Below are 26,113 nucleotides of genomic sequence, written 5' to 3'. Positions count from 1 at the left end.
CACATAAATCATGATAGAAAAACTAGCTGGAAAATATTCGAAATTTAATTTACAAAATCTACAATTTACTTACTCATTAAATCAGTTGAGATCGAGGTTTGGTTCAACGATAAAACAGTTATAATAACAGATTTAAACAAATGTAAAAATGTGGAAGATTGAACTCATTATAAGACCTGTAATCTTAGACACATTAGGAATGTGATTAGAAAATTATGTGTAAGTTTATACCGTAATTAGTCTCTTTATATTCGCGAAGGAAAATTATTCAGTAAATTGTTACGAAGAAATCAACGCGCAGAGAGATTCTCAAGCTTGGTGGAAGCCAACTGTTGAATAGATCGTTTCCAATTTCCATTTGTGACATTAACTACTTCCGTTAACTACAGCCGGTTGCGCCAGATTTCATTGTCAGTATTTTCGAATGGAAAATAATACACAGTAAGATTTTTCGCGAGATAAATCGGTCAGATTCAAGAAAAGATCGTATCGAGAATTAATTTAATTGCTACGCTACATTTTCTACATAGGCCGCATATTTTTAATAATCATTAAGCGATAAACAATATTTGCAGAGATTTTCTTAAAAATAATAAATTAAATTAATATCATATATTTTTACGTAATAAAATTAGCAAGAACTGATTTTCAGAAAAGAATTGATTTTTATATATATAAAAAAAAAATATATATATATATATATATATATAATCAGTTAAAAAATATTTATATATTTATATCAACAAAATTTTTAAAATTAATTTGATGCATTACTTTGACAAAATAAATATCTTATTTATAGGCAACAATTCAAGTTGCAATATTTATTCAATTTGTGTGACGCTTCGTTGTGTGGTTCGTTTCGCGCATTAGACTTTATACGGAGAAATATACGAAAACACAATAACGTTTTATTCAATTGTGCCACGATATATAAAACTGAACTCCGTATAAGGTTCGTAAACAGTTTCTAATACATACGCGGCGAATTTCTATGGCAATAGAATGAATCACGAAGAGATTGCAAGAAGGAAATCGCAAAGAAAAGTCCAAGAAAACGTACAGACCAAAAGATTAAGACCACCCAACGAGCTATAGTATCTGATTTACCAAGAGATTTGACAAGAGAACATCGTTTATCATAATATTCTAAGTAACTGTTTAAGAAATTTTGCACACGACTATCGCACAAAGATCATGTTTTATTCAAAAGATCTAAATAGAGATTCATTTCTCTTATTTCAATGAAAACGTGTATCTATATAAATAATAAAGCAATTTTTATCGCGATCGATTATTTCATGTATCGTGAAAGATATTAGTTAAATGCGTAAAGTGCAGTGATTACAAGTATAAAGCTATTAATTATTACATATTCTCACGAAATAGAATCGTTTACGATGTATGGTTTTTCGACAGAAATAATTTTGTTCGCGTGTATGTGAGAAAAAATTAATTTACGTATTATTTACAAATAACCTTTTTTTTTTTGATAAACGATATTGTAACATGTAGATGTATAGGTATATTGCAACATGTTTTAAATCAACAAGTGTATTTTGCAAAATTAATTAATTTGCGATTACTTCTTTCATATCTAATTCTTAATAAATAAATCTAAATAATTATAAATCTTAAGCAACATTGAAATATTACACACGCTCGCCGCATGCGTATTAATTATGTCGAGTATATTATTACCGCGGAGATAAAGGAACAATTAATTTTGCAACTAACGACAAATAAATTAAATAAATTATATAGGTTACTCACTTTCGCCATTGCGATTCTTGGTCTCCTCCTTTTCTTTTGTTCATTTTTTATCGCACCTTCATGATATTCGCACGATAATTATGTGAAAAGACTGTTAATTATAATCGCGCACGTATTAATCAACGGACATACGATGATTATGCGATATTTTGCACGACACTCCCGTTAATCACACGCGACGTGCAATTTTATTACGTTGCGACAAAAACATAATTCAAAAAACATCACGCGGTTAAATTCACGCATTAGTATCGCTGTATCGCAATATTATTCCTGTTTTTAACGAATATACTATATTTTTTACTATATTTTGCCATAAGAATTATATATAAATAGATAAAGATATAAATAGTTAATGTGTTAATATAATGTAATCCGCAAAGTGCAGCGCTCGAAAATATAGTTATATTTGCCGACTATTTATACGACTGATCGCGATCGAATATCTCGCGAACCATGCATTTTGACAAATTACTACGATAGACAAGCATTAAATTTGTGTGGTACGCGATTGTAAGAGATGAATACTATTAACAATTATCTTTTTTTAATTAATCGCATTATCTTACTTAGAATCGATCCGTCTTGTACCTGCGACGTTTCGTTAATAACCGAAAAACATCGACCGAGAAACTACGTAAGTCGACTTTATCAACGTTGCGCAAAAATACTACGCGAGTCGAGTTAATAACTATTTAAGACACGAGGAGTCGCTACAAAATACATATAATCGAAATTTAATACCGAAAGCATGCGAACGTCCAAATCTCATAAGACGTATTCGTAATCACTAATTGTAATAATTGTAAAGAATATTCTCTCATTAAAGAGTAATATAACGTTTACGCGGAGAGCGATCAACGTCGTTACCTGCTCGCCCGACTCTCCAAGTACGAATGACATGAATACAGCGCTACGTAAATATCACAGCGCTCTATTCGGCGCTGTTGTTTATGCGACCTTGTCGCGATATACGTCACAGCGATCGCAGGACTCGAGCGAGCAGGCAGCAGCAAGGCCATATAAACAAAAGCGCGCTGGTGTTTACGTTTACGTATCGCCGTGTTCTCGTCACTCACACTGCGAGACTCGGATGGGCAGGCAGCGAGGTACGTCGCTCCGCGTGATACGTTATATTATTCTCCGGAATACGAATATTTCGTACACAATTATTACAATTAGCGATTACGAATCCGTATAATCGGTCAAGTTTCGTGGCAAAGGTGATACGCGCTCGTATTTTAAAATGACGAAAGCATCTCGGTGATGGCTTTTTTTAATTCAAGTAACGAAAAAGTACGATATATTGACGTGTATTAATAAATATGCGTATTAATAAATATGCGGGATTTATGCTTTAAATATCCATTATGTTTGCAATATTGAATTTCGATTACGAATTTTTTAGGGATATCTTATCTTGACTAAGGCCGATATTACATTTGTCGTACGACAAACTTTTTAAGCGCATTGATTGGCTGCAAAATAGAAACTTTCTCGAATCTCTAGAAATTAGCTAATCAATGCGCTTAAAAAAGTTTGTCGTACGACAAATGTAATATTAGCCTAATGACTTATTAACTTGACTCGCGTAGTATCGGGACAAAGTCGATTTATTTTCTCGGTTAATATTTTTCGGTTATTACGCGTTGCACGTACGTACAGTACAGATTGACTTTGAGTTAATTGACTATATTTAATTAAAACGAAATTGTTGTTACGAATTTCATATTAATCAATCGATTTGTTAGAATCAGAGGTAATATTGTATTGAGGTAATATATCACAGCGACACTAATACGTGAATTTAACTGCGTGATTTTCGAGAGTGCCACTCGAGTCGTAATTTTCGAATTGTTTTTCCTCGTCGTAGTATAATAAAATTGCGCGTCGCGTGCGATTAACGGAAGTGTCGTGCAAAATATCGCGTAATCATGGTATTTTGTCGATTAGTACGATTAGCGCGATCGTAATTAACCGCGTTTTCACGCGCGAGTGCCATGAAGGAACAAAGAGTGAATAAAAAAGGAGGAAGAGAAAGAAGCTCAAGATGGCGGCATCTCACTTGAAGTGAGTAATTTGTGCCATTTACTTAATTTATTATTTATTAGTTCAAAGTCTGCATTTTTGATCTCCTATTCCTTTTTTTTTTCCAAGGCTAAATATTGTAATATATGCGAGAAAAAAATGCAATATTTTAATTATGTAAATTATCAATTGATTGATTGATGATACAAAATCAAGCGGTAGATAAAATAATATTTAAAATGTAAAATTTCGTATTTAAACAATTTTTTATTCGGTTTAAATAATTATACGTATTTTGGAAAAAAAAAACAGTGTGTTACGTTGTAATAATTCTTACGTTAAAATTCTTGGATGTTAACGGTTATATTATCTGATTGTGACGTATAGGATAATCCAATAGCTTTCAACAAAAAATTAATATTATAGCAAAATGTTTCGATTATCAGATATTAAATTATTATACTTAATATAAACTACAATAGTTTTTTTTTTTTTTTTTTTTTTTTACTTTGAATAAACTATAATCCTTATTTCAAGTAAATTTTTTGCGTCTTAATTACGATACGAGATACGATTATGTCTCTGATATTCGCGTCGATGATCAAAACATTTGCTAGGATTTTTCTAATGTTGAAATTGTCGGCCGTCTTATTCTTGTACACTCGTCATTATGGGGGAAACCCCCCCCCCCCCCGAGAAAATGTTAAGAGATCATAGACACGCGGAAACATTGCCAGACCACAAGACGTCGCGAATGGAAACGTTTAAATTGCAAACGGTACATCGTAAAGCGAGGATATCCAATCAACCTTTACTTACAAGTCAATCGAGTCGTCGGCCCGCGACACCTATCGCCTTATGCTAATAAAGGCGTTTTCATCTCCGCAAATAGGTCCGTCGAAGATGAACCTGCGAAGAGCATTAAACTCTAAGAATTCTCAGACGACCGATGTATGACATTTAAGAGACTTCGGAGAATATATAATGCACTGTAATATTGTACGTACCATGCAATCCCAAACGTATATTCATATGTTCATTTGCTTTTATATCGGTAATAAAAAAACTCGAAACCTATCAAATATAATAATTCATTAAAAATAATAACAGTCTACCATATATAGATTAGAATGAGTAAGAAAAAAGTGGATACAGAACGAATGGCTTATTTAAAAGTATTCAGTTTATTGTCAATATTTCTTATACATATATAATAAATTATTATAATTGAATAATTGCAAATATAGCTAAATATGTTGATTGTAAAATTGGGATAAAATGCTTGACATTTTGAAATAGGTCTGCCAGTATATAATAAATATAAGGAGAGAATCACTATATTTTTTATAGATGGGATATATTTTATTTTAAAATAATATTATAAATTCTATTAGACTTTACGCGAATATTCTTGTTTTAAAATTTTATGCAAGCATGAGAGAATCATTATTTAACTTTAATAAATATATATCCGATAATAAGAAACGGGATAGTATTTTACATAAAAAATAATATTGCTGATAATAACCTGATTTTCGAGAAAGAAAAATAATATATCTAGAAAAGAATGTTAATTAAAAAATTAAAATAAAAAATCTTGGCAGTATATAAAGTATAATGAAGCATTCACAGTGAGTGATCTAGCGAATAATGCTTGCCTCGGGTCTGGCAACAATTCCGCGTTGGGACTATTCGCAAGATGATACACTGTATCTAATACAGCGACAATAAATCGGTGGACGAAGATTTATGATAGTAGGAGTGGTTTCGGACTGGATGCGTTAACATGCATTAACCCAAATACAAGAGCATCCACCGCGGGCGAAACGAGACCGAGTACGACGAATGCTGCTCTTCCGTTGCCGTGCTTTGGACCGGTCTGGAGCCTGATTGATCCTGAAGTAGATTGGTCGCGTGCGAGTACCGTATAAAATGAAGCGATTAGGGACACACGGCGCACACAATCAAGTTAAAGAATAAAAACGGAAAAGCCGGCCGTTACACTTTTCTCGCGCATCGCGTAAAAACGGCGGGCGGATTTTGTTACGCCGTTTTTCGATCCTCTATTTCTAATTATCGCGTATCGCGATAACCGTCGGCCGATGTGCTTGAAGAAAGATCGTTATATAAAATCATCAAGCGCCGCTTGATCGCGCTTTCGCCCTATAAATTACGACGTTAAGTCGCGTGCTAGCGCACGTCGAATCGCGTGGAAGTTAAAAACTAGAATTAAATTGGCCCAACGCTAATGTGATTAATTTGCTTAAGTCCCGGAATAAATAGTAATATCTTGGAGATAATATTTATTACTTTGACGTCAAGTCACGCTTTCATTATTAGATCTCACGCGATCAGTGCAGTTGTATTATTAATATAATTTACACATGATTAATTTTTTCTATTATCTTTTCATTGTTGCATCGTTTCTATTATTTTACTTCTCTCTCTCTCTCTCTCTCTCTCTCTCTCTCTCTCTCTCTCTCTGTTCATTTGTCAATAATATCAAATCCGAGAGAAAGAAGCTCGCACAAAGCTCGTTTGCTCGAGTGAATTATGAACTGTCTAATATTACGCATTGCGATGTCAAGATTATTTTTTGCCAATAACACTTATCGTGTTTATCTCGATAATTATTTTCTGCATGTCATTTATACACATGATTATATCCATTGACATTTATCTACCGTAAACTATAATCAATAGTTTTCTGTCGCTTCAATCTCGCTAGCATCAATTTTTTTAAATTAGCTATATTATTTAAAACTCAATTAGATAAATTACATAACGCGTTTATACCAAAAGAAGTTGAAGCGAGCGCGGAAGTTATATGATACGACAGCTTTTAATTTAACACCTGATCCCCACACGTGTAATATCTTTTTATCGTTTTTACCGCAGAGGCATATAATTGCGATTTTCTATCGCAAATCATTTGGACGTTTACTGTTTTACGCGCTAGTCTCTCGCGTGATGCCGTCGTGTTCTCTTCCGCGAAATCCGGTGCTCGAAATGCCCGCTTCTCGTCCGCGTATAAATTTGTTTACTGTAAATTATGGCTCTAATAGATACAGTCGCGTGTCTCTCGATCGTTTCTTCGTCGATGTACTTTCCGTATCGAACAAAGAAGGCGCATTATCTCCGAACGGAGGCGGTTGGTCTCATCAGCTGTTTTCCTCGCGTGATAACCGGCAATTCCGCGCAACGTTGTATCGATCAGCGGCGATTTGTTAACGCGAATTATCTGCCAATGAATTTGAAATCTTGTCCGTTTTGACAACTATAAAAAATTAAAAACCCTGTCTGAACAAAGCGAAAATGCAGCGGCGGATTCGCGACGGTAGCTAAACGTAATTTGCATAAATAATATCCACTGATCTATCGGCGATAATTGCGTCCCGCTTATTACCCTGATATGTGAATCCTCCTTAATTATAATTATTATCGGCGATTAACTTTATTCATAATTGTTGAAGTTGCTACGATAATGTTCCCTTATGTTTCTCTCTCTCTCTCTCTCTCTCTCTCTCTCTCTATCACGCTGAATAAATATAATTATATATAGGCGGGAGAATGACGCATTTATATATCATGGAAATTCAAGGAAAACATCAGCACGATTTTTTCAATTGCTCATATCGTCGCTATGCTGTATCTTAACAAAATGAATAAATGTATGGCCGAACGTGATTTATGATTTGATTGATGAAATAATAATAATGTACTAACTGCACTTGCCCTAACGGAAGTTTCTATCGCGAGAAATAAAATGATACAGACTTCCGTTAATTCAAAGATAGGGGAGCGGTATTTTACATTGTAATTAACTATGTAGAAAGGGTACATTAATCGTTATTGTTACTTTAGATACTGCTCATGATGATGTACATTATTTTTTTATCATTATCGGAATACACATAGAGTTATGTATTGTACATAACATGTTCCGGTGATAACTTGATTTACCAGTTAATATAATTTTTACAAAATTTATTGAAAGCTAATTGGTAATACTAATGATAAATTTGAATGAAACAATATATAATTCAATAGAAACAAATATATGAAATATGGAGATATTAAAAATCGGAATTAATATATTCTCTTTATTTCTGATCTTCTATAGATAAGTTGGAAATTTCTAATTATTCCGAATATTTCAAATGATAGAAAATTAAAAAGAGAATTTATATAAGAAATATCGACAAATAAATTTCTCTACAACATCCATACAGCACGTATATTATATCCAAAGTGCATATCATTACGTAAATAATGGATCATTGATTCGAAGATTAGAGCGCGATGAAGATTTCGTATTTAGTCAGATAACTGCCTTTCTTCGCAGTCTTCTGCATAAGCAGGCGATAGAATAGAGAAAGAAAGCAGAGGAGGGAGAATAAATCCCGTGCACGCGTTTTTTTCTTTGCAGTCTCGTCGGAATGATCGACGAGTTCTTCGGAGAACCGTCGTCGATAAATCACCGATAACCGCGCTGGGGGTTTTTTTTTTTTTTTTTCCAGGCGCACCTTAACGCGGCTGTCTTCGTTTTCACTGTTGCGTCGACACGCAGGATTTTGATAGTGCTGATATATTAAGCTCATTGTCTCGCGAAATGCACGCGCTCATCGACGTCATTAACTGACGTAATTAACACTCTCCCTTTCCCTCTTCTCCTCGATTCAGCATTCCTTCGCGTAATGAGTCCGAGCGTGAAAATTTGCATGCGAATCTCGCTAAGGCTGCCGACATACCGCAAACCGCATTCGCAAAGTTATTCTTCCCTCCGAGCTATATATGTATATATATATACACACACGAATACAACCGCGTGTGAATGCACCTGGTAGCTAAATTGGGTCGTGTGTCGTGCTAGTCATCGTCATTTCGCAAATATAAGGATAAACGTTATTCGGTTATGCGAAAAAAGGATATTAGTTATTGATTGTCGATTGAATACAATCTACAGTAGAGTAATTCCGGTATAGATAGCCATACGAGGAGAAACAGCCAGTCATTGCGGATTCTCCAGTAATTGCCGCGGCGATATGCATGAATAGTTAGTATAACGTCATGACGATTGATTGGAATTGTTCCTCGTTTAGTTTCAACGCTTTGAAGTGAATGTTTTATTATGTTCTTTGTTCGGGATATCTGTCTTCGTTTCACAGAATCAATGGTTACATATTTCGGAATTATTTTTTCAAATAATCTAAAGAATTCATTATATAATAATTATCAATATTAAACGTTTTTTTCAGCAAATTCTATATATGTTAATTATTATATTATATTATATTATATGTATATGTATGTTGCACGTACACTATCTTAGAAATTACATATTTTTTTCTGAATTATTAGGAGGAAAAATTGATAATTTGAGAATATTGAGACACAAAATAGTCACTGAATTCCAAATAATTGGATAATTTAAAAAATTTTGCGATTTTAAGTAGACGCTTATTCAGAAGCGCAAATAAATAAGATGATCTTACATTTCAATTAATGTTAAGTGGAATTTATTTTAACAAACTTTTATTCAAAAGTTCTCCCACGGTATAAATTTTTTTGACAGTTTGTTTTGACAATTTCAGAAATCATGCCCGTGATACAACTTATTTCAATCGCATGTTGCAAACGAAATAAGGTCCACGCGCGTTTCGCGTGGCATTCGCGAAATATATTTTCCCATTAGAACAAACCTGGTCTATCGTCGCTTGTCGCGTGTACATATGGTAAACACTAATTGATCGTATCTTCGGGCGCATTTAAACTGATCAAAAACACTGGCTTTTATCCGTTTATTCAATGCAGTTTTTACGGACAAAATCGTGGACGTCGATCTCAACGTTTCGGTTTCGCGGCGGATCAATTTACGTGATAAGAGCGAGGACGTACGATAAAGTTGAGCCGTCGCAAGAGGCTGCTCGAACCTGCAATAAGCAAATTAGCATTTGCGATGAAACGTCTTATAATCGCTTAATAACCGTACGCAAATAGCGTCCGCTAATTGGATGCACGCGTGTCGCGTGGCCGACGATTAGCGCGAAGAGCACAGAGCTTCCCAATATGATCGTCATCCTCGCGTTACTCGTCGGAAAAACTTACCGTAACCGGTTTAACGATCGCCACTAAACGTCCACAGCTGTAAACGATAAACTTTTTTCACGCATTTCGCGGAGAATCGCTTATTTTAATAATGTACTATTAATATTAGCGTTAATTACATTGAAATCGCGATTACGCCGATCTCTGGAAAATAGAAAAAGGAAAAAGAGAGAAAAAGAGAGCGAGCAGAGTAGTGAAAAACTAACCAACTAGCGTTGAGATTTACGGTTGATTACATTTTCCTCGAGATCTTTGCATAAGTGAATACGCGCTTTGACGAGAGAGACCGCCGCTCATGTTCGCTTACTTTCGATTATTTCTGCGCCATCGTGAATGAGACGTCCGGTATTCGCGCCTCGATATTCGCGGTAGTAACGCTATTTAAAACTGCCGACATGAGATACATATTATTCGAGATGTTAGTCTCGGAGGTAGAAAGTGCTCGGTCGAGAGCGCGAGATGCATCGCGATGCACACGCTCGAGGAAATGAGAACATACGCGCGTATTTCGCCGTTTTACCTTCGCCAGTCCCCCCGGCAGGAGGAGGTGATGAGGGTTAAAAGGTGGAATTAGAGGGGGGGCCTTTCAACCAAAGGTCAAGCTCGCGGGCTGGCACAGTCCAAGTTTCGTTTCTGCATGCGTGCACGTACGTCACACACACGCACACACACACACACACACACACACACACACACACATATATACGTACGTACGTGTCCGTCATTATCGTGCCACCGATACACGTGCGTTTCCATCGCGATTAATCGACAAATGAGCTTCGTTTCGGTAGCGAGCGCGCACTCCGATCGATCTCTGTATCTTGTAAAACGGATATTAATCGGAGAAACGTATTTAACGGTTCGATGAAGCAAGCTGGTATTATTCACTGTAGAGATGTATGTTTTTCTTTAATAGCGCAGCGTGACACGTATGTTTGTTCAATAGAAGAAATTGAAATATCGAATGTTAGTATATCAAAATTAAGTAACTTATGATTGTTCAATATTTTAATATTTAATATTTAATTATAGATATATTGTGCAATTTTTTCCTGTGAAATCAGACTTTTTATAAAAAGATCTAGTCTTTTTATAAAACGCCAAATTTTTTTACAACCGGTTTTTTTTTTTTTAAGATTGAACTTTTTGTAAAAAGATTGAAGTTGTAAAAAAGTCTGCAGATACGTAAAATAAATTATTGTAGTAACATACTCCAATAAAAATCCAAATTAATTGTTCAAGCGAAATGTTGCGGAAAAAAAAAACTTCTTTTTCCGAGTCAAACATATTTTATATGTTTGATATATAATATACTTTTGCAATTTAACATGAATGTATAGAAACACTCTATGTGTTAATAACAATTGCTCAGACAAAATGATATTAAAAAATTTGATTGAATGGTAAAATTACAAAAACATTCCGTCATTAGTTCAACTTATTTATCATAAGAGAGTTTTTTCATCTCGTTAGTAAATCGGAACACATAGACTTTTGATGAGATTTCCATTGAAATTCGTTTAGCAGTTTTGTGGATTCCAAGGTTAAATTACCGATTGCTGCCAAATTAAAATTCAATATCCTTGTTATCGAAGATGCGGATATAATGAGACTCTTCATGTTCTCGTTTCAGGAACCAAAAAGCGAATCGACGAAGTAGCATTACCAAGGACTATTCACGATTTGCCGGAACGCGTTCTCACGTGTGGCCTGTCACTTCCCGGTAAGTTTTAAAATATATAAAATTTTTTTATAAAGAAATATATATAAGAAAAAGGTATCCGATAATACATGATAAATATAATTGTAATTATAATTCGACAATAAGAAAAATCGTAGAATAAATTGTCGAAACTTTTGTCGAGAAAAAGAAAAAAATTAAAAATTTTAATCTTCAATTTTTTTATGATAAATCTTGAATTGTCAAATATTTATCCGATATTTACGGCCACATAAGTGAAAGTCGCGCTGATTTAAAGAGATATCCGCGTGTTTAGGAGTGAAATAACGCCCATGGATTTTCCTCTTTAAATGCTTTTGGTACGCGATGCCCGGCTGCGCTTTTGTCGTCGTAAGCCTTTGTCTCGCGTTGCAATGCTCCACATAGAGACACACGCAATGGCAGAAACGTGCGTTTATGCCGCACACGCGACTCTCGCGTCGCGTTGCGGAAGATAACAACACGCGGTGACCGCGTAGGAGTATGCGGAAGCTGGGACACACCCGCCACGTAGGGCTCTTAAGCTCGGTCGATTCACACGCCCCCGCGTCTTCTGCCCGTTCCGTGCATCTATTTACGTACTTGGTCGGAGTACCGGCGGATACTTGTACCCAGAGAGCAGATCCTCTCCCTTCTATCACGATTCCGCCTTCTCGAGTATACGCCGTTCTCTCGATCATTCGCTCTCCTTGCCTTTCATCCCGTTTTGTCCCTTTCTCTCCCTTTCTCTCCCTTTCCGCGAGGCTCAGCTGGCCAGATCCGCGGATGTCTAACTGTATTCCCGTAGTTGGCGCAGTTGTTACTCTCTGTCGTCGATTAGCGCACGGCAGGAAGAAGGTAGTCGTTGGACGGTACTTGAGGAGTCTGACCGGAGATTAACCCGCGAGCGTTCGCGTCACGAAACACACGCTTCGTATGTATGTGTTGTAAATTACCATAGAAAATATATAATGATCGTCTAGGAGCTTTTAAATAGGCGTGTATATTTTAGAAACCAGAAAATTAAGTGAGACAAAAAGAATTTTTTGCCGAAATACACTTATGTATATCGATGTAAACGACGTATTCGAATTAATAAAATTTTACATACAGCGATCAATTGCGAGATCTGTCTGCTATCGTCGAACGAATAATGTCCGAGTATTCGATTTTACCAGCACAACGGTTAACGTAACATTATCTATTATTATCTCGTAATAATAGAGATCCGAGATGATATCAATCTATAAAAATTGATTAAAAGCAATATGTAATATATTTTTGATACCATGAAGAAGGAAATCACTTTATCGAACTTTGCTTCGTGGATCGAGTAAATCTACCATTTTTTCCATGTTTTCGACGTTGTCATCGGCGTTGTTCGTGCAACAGTCACCTCTTACGAGACGGCATTCTGCAACGGTAACCGGGTGAAAGGGAAAAGCACACTCTCTCGGTCGCTTTAATTAGAATCGAGTGTGGGATATGCGCGACTCTTTTGTGTCTCGATTATAAGGAGAGACCCTTTGCAGCAACATTAACGTTAACTATCCATTTATTCGAACATGAATTACATGCTCAATTCACACGCCTTCGTGTTCTCCTGCATTCGTCCATTTATACGGCTTTTCTCGTGAAAGGGTCAACAGTCCCTTGCTCTTTTTCTTTATCTCTCTCTCTCTCTCTCTCTCTCTCTCTCTCTCTCTCTCTCTCTCTCTTCTAAATGCTGCTCTCTGTTTGTCTACATCTCACACATGTACCGTACACTCTTCCCCCTCCCCCGTGTACTATCTCATACACTTTTCCCGCTACCTTTTCCTATATATCTCCCGGTACCGCCTCACAATGTTCGTGCTCCCTTCGAGCTTCGTGCTCTACCTCGTCCCTTTTTCCGCTCATCCTTATGGCTCGCTCAGCTGGCCGGATTCACGGATGTCTAACTGTATCTCGTAGTTGGCGAAGCTGCTGCTTTGTCGCCGATTAACTGACCGGTATGCGGGCAGAAAGAGTCGATGGGCGACAACAAACCAATGTGTTCCGGCATGCGTTAAACGGTAGAAATAAATAGTAAGAAACGCGTCATACCGCGTTTCTTACTATTTATTTCTACTGTTGTTAATTTTAATGATAATAAAGTGTAGGCAATTCTCTTACGGTGCTTTTTATTGTTTTTCCGTAAGTAAATTTAAACGAATACACGTTTTTACTTCCGATTCTCGATCTCAATAATTCACGAGGATGCAGTGAATGAATCAAGTTTTGTTTAAAAGACAAAAGCGAATTGTTGAAAATAATATAACTTAACATAATTAAAAGAAAAAAATTATGAAAGATAAGAGATAGAATAGTAGAATTAATTCTAAATCACAATAATATACAACACTCTTTGACATTTTTAAATAATATTATATTAAAAAATAATAGAATATTATTTGTATTTTTTTCTGAAAATCGTTTACACGATTAAATTTTTTTCATTATGGGTAATTTATCAAAATAAATGGCGCAAATTCATTTTAAGACATATTTTTACGGGAGCATCGATGACCATGCGCTTTGATTCGCGCGACCCATCCTATCTTCATATATTCCGGTATCTATTTATGCAGTCTTTCTTTCCTGGTGGTAGTTGCTCGCGTGTCTCGTTAAGCTCCTCCTGCTCCTATTTCTTCAACCATCGATTCTACCTTCTGGTCGTGTTCACTTCCTCCATTCCGCAGCTTGATTGCAACAAAGCGCAACGTTGTTTTAGTTTCGCGAGATCTTGTTGTGAGCTGCTGCCTCGCGGCTAAGCTTCCAATCCGTCTCGAGTAATCTTCGCGAGATTTTCCGACCGTTTCACGTCGCTCAGCTTTTACACTTTAATGTCTACACGCCTACATTGCATGTACCATCATTCCTCCCTAATGCCGGTATGATACGCGATGAGAACGTAGGGTTTCGCGAGAAAGTCCATTGATAATCCGTCAAAAGTGCTGCACGATCTGTTTCAGAAATGTAAATTCGGTCTTTTAATCCGTAATCATCTATTGTGCTATTAAAATATTGCAATTTATTCGAAGAAATGGACAGGACACGAAGATTGTATGCGCATAATATAGTTAGCCTATTTATCCTTAAAATAATCAGTTCATGTAGAAGACTCGATAATCGATAACACTGGAAATTTGAATTGAAAAATTTATATGTTTAGGTACAAATAATACACAGAGAAATATTTTCTTGTAATTCTAGAAATTATATTTGGAAATATGTTACATAAAATTACAAGACTTTTAATGTTAAGAACGATACGTGTGATTAAGGAATATATTAAAATTCAATCATTAATATATTCATGCTGCTAAAAAATATTCGATTATTTTAATAATGACACAAATTCGCATATTATTGTAGTAAAATATTCGTATCGAAAGTTGCACGTCGTCTAGTATTACAAGTCTCTTAGTACATGATATGAATCTCGATTCGTCATCCGAACACGCTTCTGCTTCCTCGTCATTGATTCACGGCGTTCTTGAAGCAATTGAAGATCCCCTCGTTATAACCCATATTAAGTTAGCCCCCCCACCAACGCCAAATTAAATCAAATACATCAAATAATTTAGTGCTAATTATGTGCTAATTAGTTGCCGTAGTCCGAATTTTGTTGCTCAAACCGTTTAGCAGGAATTTACATTCAAAGTGGGGGGTGCTAGCTTGACATTAAGCCAGCCCCCCCCCCCCATAGTGAAAAAAATATATATAAAGCTCGAATCAAAAAATAAAATACACTAGAATTTGTTGCTCGCATGTTTTTGGTATTAAAATAATCTGTGGACAATATACTATCGAAATATATAAGAAACTGAATTTGTTGCTCGTCTTAAAGTATTAAAAATCGATACTTTTTTTTCACTATGGGTGGGGGGCTGGCTTAATGTCAAACTAGCACCCCCCACTTTGAATGTAAATTCCTGCTAAACGGTTTGAGCAACAAAATTCGGACTACGGCAACTAATTAGCACATAATTAGCATTAAATTATTTGATGTATTTGATTTAATTTGGCGTTGGTGGGGGGGCTAACTTAATACGGGTCGCCCGAGGACCGTGCGAATCTCGGCCTAAGACGAAATTAGAGAAATCGTTGATGCACGGGAGTTCGCTGATTATCCGAGAGCATCAATGACGATATTCAAGTATCCGTGGATTACTGAGTAAACATATACCGAGATCGATCCCCCGACAATTCTACGCTACAATAATTATTTTACGATTCTGAAATTCATTAGACGATCAAATGAGAATTGAATAATTAATTCGAGGAGATCATAATTTTTCCACGCGGCATTTCGATAACTTTTCGCGCGATGAGCTCTTTAATCACGCGAGCAAACACGAGTTTTCGCTACGGATGAGTAAAGCGCAAAGGGCGCCCGCGTGCGTTCATTCCCGACAAAAATGAGAATGAGAGAGGTAGTTACCCCCAAAATTCACTCTCGATGGATGAAAAGATGCGAGAGATACGGAACGCGACCGTAATACGTCTCGATAATCGCGCTTGTGCGAAGAGCGTTACGGAAAATTTAGGCTGGACGGATAGGTGGGGGGGAGGGGAGGGGAATGTCGTCGAATATCTCTTCCAAGAACAGGAGCGAGCGAGTTTTTTGCGAGAAAAAAATCGTGCGCCAAAAAACCTTGGCGATACGAACAAGGATAAGATAACGAAGCTCGAGCGATACTTTTGCAATCTCGCGATTATTTTCTGGCGAAATTATACATATAATTGAAGAAGAATCATATATTTTAAAAGAATATTAAAGCATATTGAAATAGGAAACGTGTGAAAAACGCGACGCGGAGCTTCACCAATTGTAAAATTTCTCATTTAGCTGTTGGTACTCGTGGTTTCTCGCGGCATTTCAGAGACATCGATTAACGTTGACACGTCACCCTTGATTGGATTTCAGTAACATCCATAGTTTTAAAACTAACCAATCACCAATCAAGAATCGAATGACCGTGATTGGTCAATTTTACAACCATGAATATTATTAAACCTGACGTGTAAAATTAGTCGACTAACCGAACACATTTTTTTTTTCTCTTAAATAAGAATATTTTATTAGGAATGTTCATATGTGGTGTGTGAGCTGCTTTTCAGATATATTCCTCCTCGAATCTTACACATTCTATTCAACGATTATTCTCGTTGTATTATCGTTTCGCCATGAAAATTGATCGAGATTTTGTAATATAAGCTCTCTCTCTCTCTTTCTCTCGAGCCGCGCTTCTTTGTTTATATCTGAATGTTTACGACCAACTTTTTTGAACGCTTCTGTACCGAGACGTTCGGCGACGCGGTCCTCCCCTCTCCTGACCTACCCGTCCAGCCTAAATTTTCCGTAATCGTGTCAGTCTGTTCACACAAGCGCGAGTCTCAAGACGAATTACGGTCGCGCTCCGTGTTTCTCGCTCTCCGTCTTTTTATCCGTCGAAAGTGAGATCCGCGTACGAACGAGTGTCGGGGGGGTCTTGTATCGAATAACAGGCGATTATCCGAGTGTAATATATTAACCCGTGTAATCGTGATTAAGGCATCTTTCGAGATATATATATATACTCGCAAACGACAAGATTTTTCCCACGCATCTTTTATCTATCGAAAATGAATTTCGCATCCGAACGAATATTCGAAATATCCGAATCGAGAGTAATTTGTAGTTTTGATATATCGACTTTATAATACGATACAACGATCGATGAATACATTATTTAACATATTTTTAGGCGCTGAAATAATTTACTCGCTGTCGTATATAATAATATTGCGTTGAAAATATAAGCGCGTCGCGTTCCACACGTTTCTGCTTTAATATTCTTTAATATTGTTTTCAAATGTAATCCTTTTTTCAGAGTTATATTCACAATTTCATAAATCGAGATCTCAAAAGAGCGTCGCTCGAGCTAGTTTGATTTATCTCGCGCAGGATTTTTCGCGTACGGTTTATTTCTTGGAAGAGACGCGCTCGCTCCTTTTCCTGGAACGGATTCGACGACGCGTTCCCCCCTCCCCATCTACTACTACTCAACCTGCCTAAATTTTCCGTAACCGTTACAGTAACCGTCGTATTGCATTAGCGTGCGAGATTGAAATATTCTTTCCGTATTTCTCGCCTTTTTTTATCCATCACAAGTTTATCCCGTGTATAAAGTGGATGTCGTGAGTATCGGGAATGTCGATTAGAATCACGGAAAATCGTCTCCGTCCATTTATTAATACGCGATTATATGTTCTTTCACGTTTATAATCGGCATGGAAATAATTTTACCGCGTCATTGCATATGGCGGATTTTGGACTACGAGTGAAATAGTGATTATGAGAATAGTGATTATGCATGAGTGGACAAATTGATAGACTGTCTCGTCTCAATTTGAAGCGAAGGGAGCAACCGGAAACGGAAGGGATCTCGCGATGACCAGATGTAGAAAAAAGTGAGACATGCAAGGGCGGTGCATCGGTCGGTCAGTAGAATTTATTATTAAACATTTAAAATTGTCAATATAATTTTTAGTTTATGGAAACAATAGTATTGAAAAATCGGGGTTTTTTTTTTTTTTATTAATGATTTATAGCTCATGTATAAATATTTAGAATTAAAACTGACCATATTATTTTTGCCTTGATTATTTCTATTATTCATCATTGATGATTATTAATGATTTCATAATTATAATCGTTGAGCGCATTAATTTTACTATTTTATTAGCATTCGAAATCATCATTAATACGATTACATTTTATTTAACTCTGATCACTCTGTAATCTTAACATCCTTAACGCGTCATTTTTAGAGAATGAAAATTATCAAACATGTGCATTAACAAAATTAATCATATAAATATTTAGAATTAAAACTGACCATATTATTTTTGCCTTGATTATTTCTGTTATTCGTCATTGATGATTACTGATGATTTCATAATTATAATCGTTGAGCGCATTAATTTTACTATTTTATTAGCATTCGAAATCATCATTAATAGGATTACATTTTATTTAACTCTGATCACTCTGTAATCTTAACATATATCTTTAACGCGTCATTCTTAAAAAAGCAAGAGGAGCAACAAATTCAGTTTCTCATATATTTCGACAGTATATTGTCCACAGATTATTTTAGTACCAAATACATGCGAGCGATACATTTTTTTATTTACTTTTACTTCGCGCAAGTGAATGGTACGGCGCGGCGAGACTGAGTATATAGTGGTATTAATTAAATAATATACTTTTTTTTAAATATTTTTATGTTATTTTAGAGCAACAAAATAGCAACAAATTCTAGTGTATTTTATTTTTTGATTCGAGCATTCTATATATTTTTTTCACTATGGGAGGGCTGGCTTAATGTCAAGCTAGCACCCCCCACTTTGAATGTAAATTCCTGCTAAGCGGTTTGAGCAACAAAATTCGGACTACGGCAACTAATTAGCACATAATTAGCACTAAATTATTTTATGTATTTGACTTAATTTGGCGTTGGTGGGGGGGCTAACTTAATATGGGTCATTTAGCTGTTGGTACTCGTGGTTTCTCGCGGCATTTCAGAGACATTGATTAACGTTGACACGTCACCCTTAATTGGATTTCAGTAACATCCATAGTTTTAAAACTAACCAATCACCAATCAAGAATCGAATGACCGTGATTGGTCAATTTTACAACCATGAATATTATTAAACCTGACGTGTAAAATTAGTCGACTAACTGTCGACTAACCGAACACATTTTTTTTTTCTCTTAAATAAGAATATTTTATTAGGAATGTTCATATGTGGTGTGTGAGCTGCTTTTCAGATATATTCCTCCTCGAATCTTACACATTCTATTCAACGATTATTCTCGTTGTATTATCGTTTCGCCATGAAAATTGATCGAGATTTTGTAATATAAGCTCTCTCTCTCTCTCTTTCTCTCGAGCCGCGCTTCTTTGTTTATATCTGAATATTTACATCCAACTTTTTTGAACGCTTCTGTACCGAGACGTTCGGCGACGCGGTCCTCCCCTCTCCTCGTCTACCCGTCCAGCCTAAATTTTCCGTAATCGTGTCAGTCTGTTCACACAAGCGCGAGTCTCAAGACGAATTACGGTCGCGCTCCGTGTTTCTCGCTCTCCGTCTTTTTATCCGTCGAAAGTGAGATCCGCGTACGAACGAGTGTCGGGGGGGTCTTGTATCGAATAACAGGCGATTATCCGAGTGTAATATATTAACCCGTGTAATCGTGATTAAGGCATCTTTCGAGATATATATATATACTCGCAAACGACAAGATTTTTCCCACGCATCTTTTATCTATCGAAAATGAATTTCGCATCCGAACGAATATTCGAAATATCCGAATCGAGAGTAATTTGTAGTTTTGATATATCGACTTTATAATACGATACAACGATCGATGAATACATTATTTAACATATTTTTAGGCGCTGAAATAATTTACTCGCTGTCGTATATAATAATATTGCGTTAAAAATATAAGCGCGTCGCGTTCCACACGTTTCTGCTTTAATATTCTTTAATATTGTTTTAAAATGTAATCCTTTTTTCAGAGTTATATTCACAATTTCATAAATCGAGATCGCAAATGAGCGTCGCTCGAGCCAGTTTGATTTATCTCGCGCAGGATTTTTCGCGTACGGTTTATTTCTCGGAAGAGACGCGCTCGCTCCTTTTCCTGGAACGGATATTCGACGACGCGTTCCCCCCTCCCCATCTACTACTACTCGACCTGCCTAAATTTTCCGTAACCGTTACAGTAACCGTCGTATTGCATTAGCTGCGAGATTGAAATATTCTTTCCGTATTTCTCGCGTATTTTTATCCATCACAAGTTTATCCCGTGTATAAAGTGGATGTCGTGAGTATCGAGAATGTCGATTAGAATCACGGAAAATCGTCTCCGTCCATTTATTAATACGCGATTATATGTTCTTTCACGTTTATAAATAATTTTACGGCGTCATTGCATATGGCGGATTTTGGACTACGAGTGAAATAGTGATTATGCATGAGTGGACAAATTGATAGACTGTCTCGTCTCAATTTGAAGCGAAGGGAGCAACCGGAAACGGAAGGGAGGGATCTCGCGATGACCAGATGCAGAAAGAAGTGAGACATGCAAGGGCGGTGCATCGGTCGGTCAGTAGAATTTATTATTAAACATTTAAAATTGTCAATATAATTTTTAGTTTATGGAAACAATAGTATTGAAAAATCGGGGGGGGGGGGTTTATTAATGATTTATAGCTCATGTATAAATATTTAGAATTATAACTGACCATATTATCTTTGCCTTGATTATTTCTATTATTCGTCATTGATGATTACTGATGATTTCATAATTATAATCGTTGAGCGCATTACCTTTACTATTTTATTAGCATTCGAAATCATCATTAATACGATTACATTTTATTTAACTCTGATCACTCTGTAATCTTAACATCCTTAACGCGTCATTTTTAGAGAATGAAAATTATCAAACATGTGCATTAACGAAATTAACAATATGCGTGTCAATTTATTTTTTAATTTACGGAAACGATGGTATTGAAAAATCGAGTTGTTTTTGATTAATTATTTATAATCTGATAATCATATAAATATTTAGAATTAAAACTGACCATATTATTTTTGCCTTGATTATTTCTGTTATTCGTCATTAATGATTACTGATGATTTCATAATTATAATCGTTGAGCGCATTAATTTTACTATTTTATTAGCATTCGAAATCATCATTAATACGATTACATTTTATTTAACTCTGATCATTCTGTAATCTTAACATCCTTAACGCGTCATTTTTAGAGAATGAAAATTATCAAACATGTGCATTAACGAAATTAACAATATGCGTGTCAATTTATTTTTTAATTTATGGAAACGATGATATTGAAAAATCGAGTTGTTTTTTGATTAATTATTTATAATCTGATAATCATATAAATATTTAGAATTAAAACTGACCATATTATCTTTGCCTTGATTATTTTTATTATTCATCATTGATGATTATTAACGATTTCATAATTATAATCGTTGAGCGCATTAATTTTACTATTTTATTAGCATTCGAAATCATCATTAATACGATTACATTTTATTTAACTCTAATCACTCTGTAATCTTAACATATATCTTTAACGCGTCATTCTTAAAAAATGAAAATTATCCAACATGTACATTAACAAAATTAAGAATACGCAACAAATTCTAGTGTATTTTATTTTTTGATTCGAGCTTTATATATATTTTTTTCACTATGGGGGGGGGGCTGGCTTAATGTCAAGCTAGCACCCCCCACTTTGAATGTAAATTCCTGCTAAACGGTTTGAGCAACAAAATTCGGACTACGGCATAATTAGCACTAAATTATTTGATGTATTTGATTTAATTTGGCGTTGGTGGGGGGGCTAACTTAATATGGGTCTCGTTATATCCCCTTCTTTCTCCCCGCCGTTTTCTTTCCTCTTCCCATGTGGATTCTCAGCTGGGGAGATGATCGAGTACCTAACTGTAATCCCGTAGTTGGCGAAGCTGTCGCTTTGTCGCCGATTAGCTAGCTGAAGATGCTGTGCCGCGCGCGGTCGCTTAAAAGAGGCGGGACGAGCAGGAAGAGGAAGCGCAGGAGATGCTGCATCGAGTTTACGCCCGCCGGGCAAAGAAGCGCAAATACGACAAACGACCGCGGCCGAAGTTCAAGCGCTTCGTAAGAATCGGAGATCGGAGAGCGTTAACGAGTCCCGCGAGTATGACGACGGTCTCTTTGACGACGTCTCGTATTTTCTTATCGCCGTTCTTGCCACAGATTCGAACGAAAGAATTTTCACAGAAGTGAGAATCGCGCGGATGATAAATTTCGCGATCGCACTAATTCGCCGTCTCGCGCGATTAAATCGAATCCATGTGCGAGATGGTTTGAATTACCGAGCTCGTTGGCACGAACATTCGTCGAGACTCGATTATAGGCGTACTCGCATCAATTATCGGAAAATGTTACCGCGTCAGGAGAAATCGCTTCAGCTGGATTTATGTCAGAAATCATAGATTTATAAGGTAGCTCACCGCGTGACGCGTACACGGTCGCAGCGGGTGAATGGAGCGTGTAATAGAATCTTCGAGAGAGGCGGTGTGAGAAATTATATAGGGCGGTGTTTCGCTACATTGAAAGTTAGGAGCATATTTCTCGACAGATTTGAAATCAGTATTTTCCTTGCCCGAAAATTTGAGCCAAAGTTCAACTTTAGAATAATTTAACATTCAAAAATAAACAACTATAGAGCGAATCGAATTTCAAACAGAAAAAATTAATTGTTTAATTACACGTACACTTCGATAGTATCATCATGCAGCAGGACTTAATCGTGCAAGTGTATTTAATAACAAAGAGAGATGCTATCCGATCGAACATATGCTAAATAAAAACTTTGATGGAAAATTTACCAAGTACCTTGTACAAAGAGCGCGATATTTCAACGAGATATGCGACTGGATATCCTCGTTAATTTAAACGAAGAGCGAACGACGACGAGGTCGAGCAGCGGCGTGAATCGCGACACTCCATGTATTTACACAAGATGTGATTTACGATTTTATGCCATATGATAAAGACGATCGCTTGCGCTTCTTTCTTGTTCACGGGGTTTAAGTTAATGCGCAGATCAAACCGATTCACCTAACTCAAACTCGAGCATGCACGTGAAAGCGGTCAGCGCTATTTACGACCACTCGCTCGATGATAAAGTCGTTCGTCGTCGAGGCGAGTTGGCCGAGGCTAATTTTGACCTGGCAACGCGCACGATTGGCGACGAATTTAGCATAATGCAGAGGATTATTATTTACATTGTTAAAAAAATAAACGCGATTGTTCAGGACCGGTTTTATCCATACATTAGTTGTCAACTTCAATTTTAATTTCAATATGTTGAGCTCTCAATATCAGCTATTTTCGTGAAAATCTAATTGAAAATTATTCCTTTTGATTATATGATTTATTGTGTCATTTATTTGATTGTTTTCATTGCTGTCATTATTCTATATTAAATTGACTAAATTTTTTAATGCAATTGGTCGTGTTTTATGCGTATATCGTTAAAATATTTCAATATATAACATTATTATAACACTGTTAATACATTATACTTGTTATTTTATATGTAACTGTCGCATGCGATTAGTGCTATACATATATCTATAGTATAACATAAATAATTAATAGATAATTATCTCGAAGCTAAATAAAAATCGCAGAGAATATAAAGCCTCGCTGCCTGCCTCTTGTTCTAGTTTTAGTTGTGGCGTTGGTGAAACTATCCCTTATTTTGCAAATTGATTTATTAATTGTGCGATCGTTCTCTCCTTCAAGATTTTATTTTATTGTAAGACAGAGAGGTAAAATCGCGATACGCGATTAGATATGCACCGTTGAAGCAAGGGGTACTTTTAATATACGGATATATGAAGAACGTATAAAAGTAGAAGTGAAACGAGGATCTGGCACGAAAGATCCATATCATTGCCTACGGCCGATGCTACTAGATGAACGTTTGCAATAGGTAGATGTTCCGTGGAACGGTAGATACTGAAGATATACTAAAAGTGATTAAGTAGATACAGCGGGAAAACGTGGTTGCGCACAGTCGGAACGATTAATCCGATCTAAGATAAGAACTCAGGCGGTAGTATTTAGATCCTCTTTGCATTAATATCAATTAAGGCCATATATATTTGTATAATAAAACAACACGCGCGATTTTCGATAAACCCCGCCGATCGTTACGAAAGTCTACCCACGCGCTAATAGTGCGTACATGCGGGTATTTAAACCGAGTACCATCATATCCGGCATTTCATAGCCGTCATCGATCGATCGATCGCGTCTAACTATAGTCGAGCATATCGGCCGGTACTTTCGCGGAGTTAATTATATGAAAGTATTTTATTATCGTGACATATTACCCGGGCGATGAATCAATGGCCGTTTAACGCACATACGCCTCGGCGTATCACCTGACCCATTGCAAGGGCCCCGTGGCCTTCGCGTAGGCGGAATGAGCCAGAATCTCACACGCCACGCCCGGCGAAAAAAAAAAATGCGCGATGCGTACGTACTCGTATCGAGGTCGCCGATAATTTATCACGCGCAGAAAACGGTGAAAATTTACTACATCTCTTGTAAGCCACGCCGCTCATGTATAGACGAATTATTATAATGGATGCATTTTTATGCAAAGAATATCTTTCGCGCTGTTTCATATCGCGCTCCCCCCCCCCCTCCGAGTTTATTAGCCTAATTAGTTATGCGTGATTTACGGTACATTGTGCGTTTTCTTTCGAGCGTACGAGCTTCGGAGCGATATGATAATTAAATACGAATAACAAGAGAAGGTCGAGATTACATCGCATCGCGTCAGTACGATAATTTTTAACTGTACATTTTACCGATACGCGGAGCTTGTAATACATAAACTGAAACGGGATTGATATAAAACGCGTTTTGCATATAGTAAATTGCTAGGTGAACATGTTAACAAGAAGTGATTGGGTTCGCGACGAAGCATTTTTTACGTTGCTATTATGAGAAATTGAATTCTATTAAGTCAACAATCATAGATTGTGTATCATCTGTTCTATATCTGTAATTTGCACGTTGCAGCAATTTGACAGAACAATGTGCCTGAAAATTTTTTGACCGCCAAGCTTGCTACTATTACTCTCTATATATTAAATTTTGTATTTCTCAAAATTTTCCATTTGCGTGCGCGTACACATACATGTTTCGAGTCTAACATATAAGACATTCTTTAATGGCTGCCAGTCTATATTCAACCCCGCTTGTCTTGTAATTAGGGGATTACGAAATTGTTACTTTGAGAATACATGGAAGCGTGGCTATGCCGGGGTAGTACACGCGTGCCTGCGAGCACGCAAAAAGAGAGGCATACATTCCGTTACATTCGACATGCGATAAGCTGCTGATCCACCTCTCGGTGAAGAAGCATCATCTCGTCGCTTCATCGGCACGCGTATATCTGAGCGCGAGAGCGCGAGAGCGCGAGAGCGCGAAGCGGGGCAAAACACTCCGGTTACGATTTCAGCGATTTAGAAACGGCTCGTTACGCCACGCGATCATCGCGCGTCTCTCGTATTATTAGGAAGATCCCGATTGCCCGATTCATGTAATTACGTCTTTACCGCTTGTGTGTATCACGATGTGAGAAAATTAGAAAATCTTAGAGATCTCCTAAGAAATTTGCATCCTGCAAAGTGTACGGGAAGCGCGACGCGGACAGAAACGCGACTGATCGAAAGAAATAAATTTTTGAAAGTAAATGTTACATATATACTCGTCAGGATGTAAACATCATTAGTAAACGTTTCTTAAAACTTGTAACGAGCCATTGATAAATGCTATGTACGTATTAAAAATAAAAAAAAAAAAGTACAAGTTGTAAC

At 36.5% G+C, this 26,113-nt stretch overlaps 1 protein-coding gene across 3 annotated transcripts in view; it reads left to right on the top strand.

Annotated features, from left to right (window-relative positions):
• Nucleotides 1-26,113, top strand: part of LOC138943409 (puratrophin-1) — a 276,837-nt gene that overhangs the window by 145,976 nt on the left and 104,748 nt on the right. For all 3 annotated transcript variants that reach the window (XM_070314241.1, XM_070314239.1, XM_070314240.1), the window contains exon 5: nt 11,543-11,632. In XM_070314241.1, coding sequence (XP_070170342.1) covers nt 11,543-11,632 — 90 coding nt within the window. The remainder of the gene's footprint in view (nt 1-11,542; nt 11,633-26,113) is intronic.

Source organism: Polyergus mexicanus, unplaced genomic scaffold (assembly GCF_030449975.1).
Source record: "Polyergus mexicanus isolate NDT 795.1 unplaced genomic scaffold, iyPolMexi1.0 SCAF_26, whole genome shotgun sequence".
Taxonomy (NCBI): Eukaryota; Metazoa; Arthropoda; class Insecta; order Hymenoptera; family Formicidae; genus Polyergus; species Polyergus mexicanus.
Note: the sequence above shows the minus strand (reverse complement) of the source record. Positions and strands in the feature narration are given on the sequence as shown.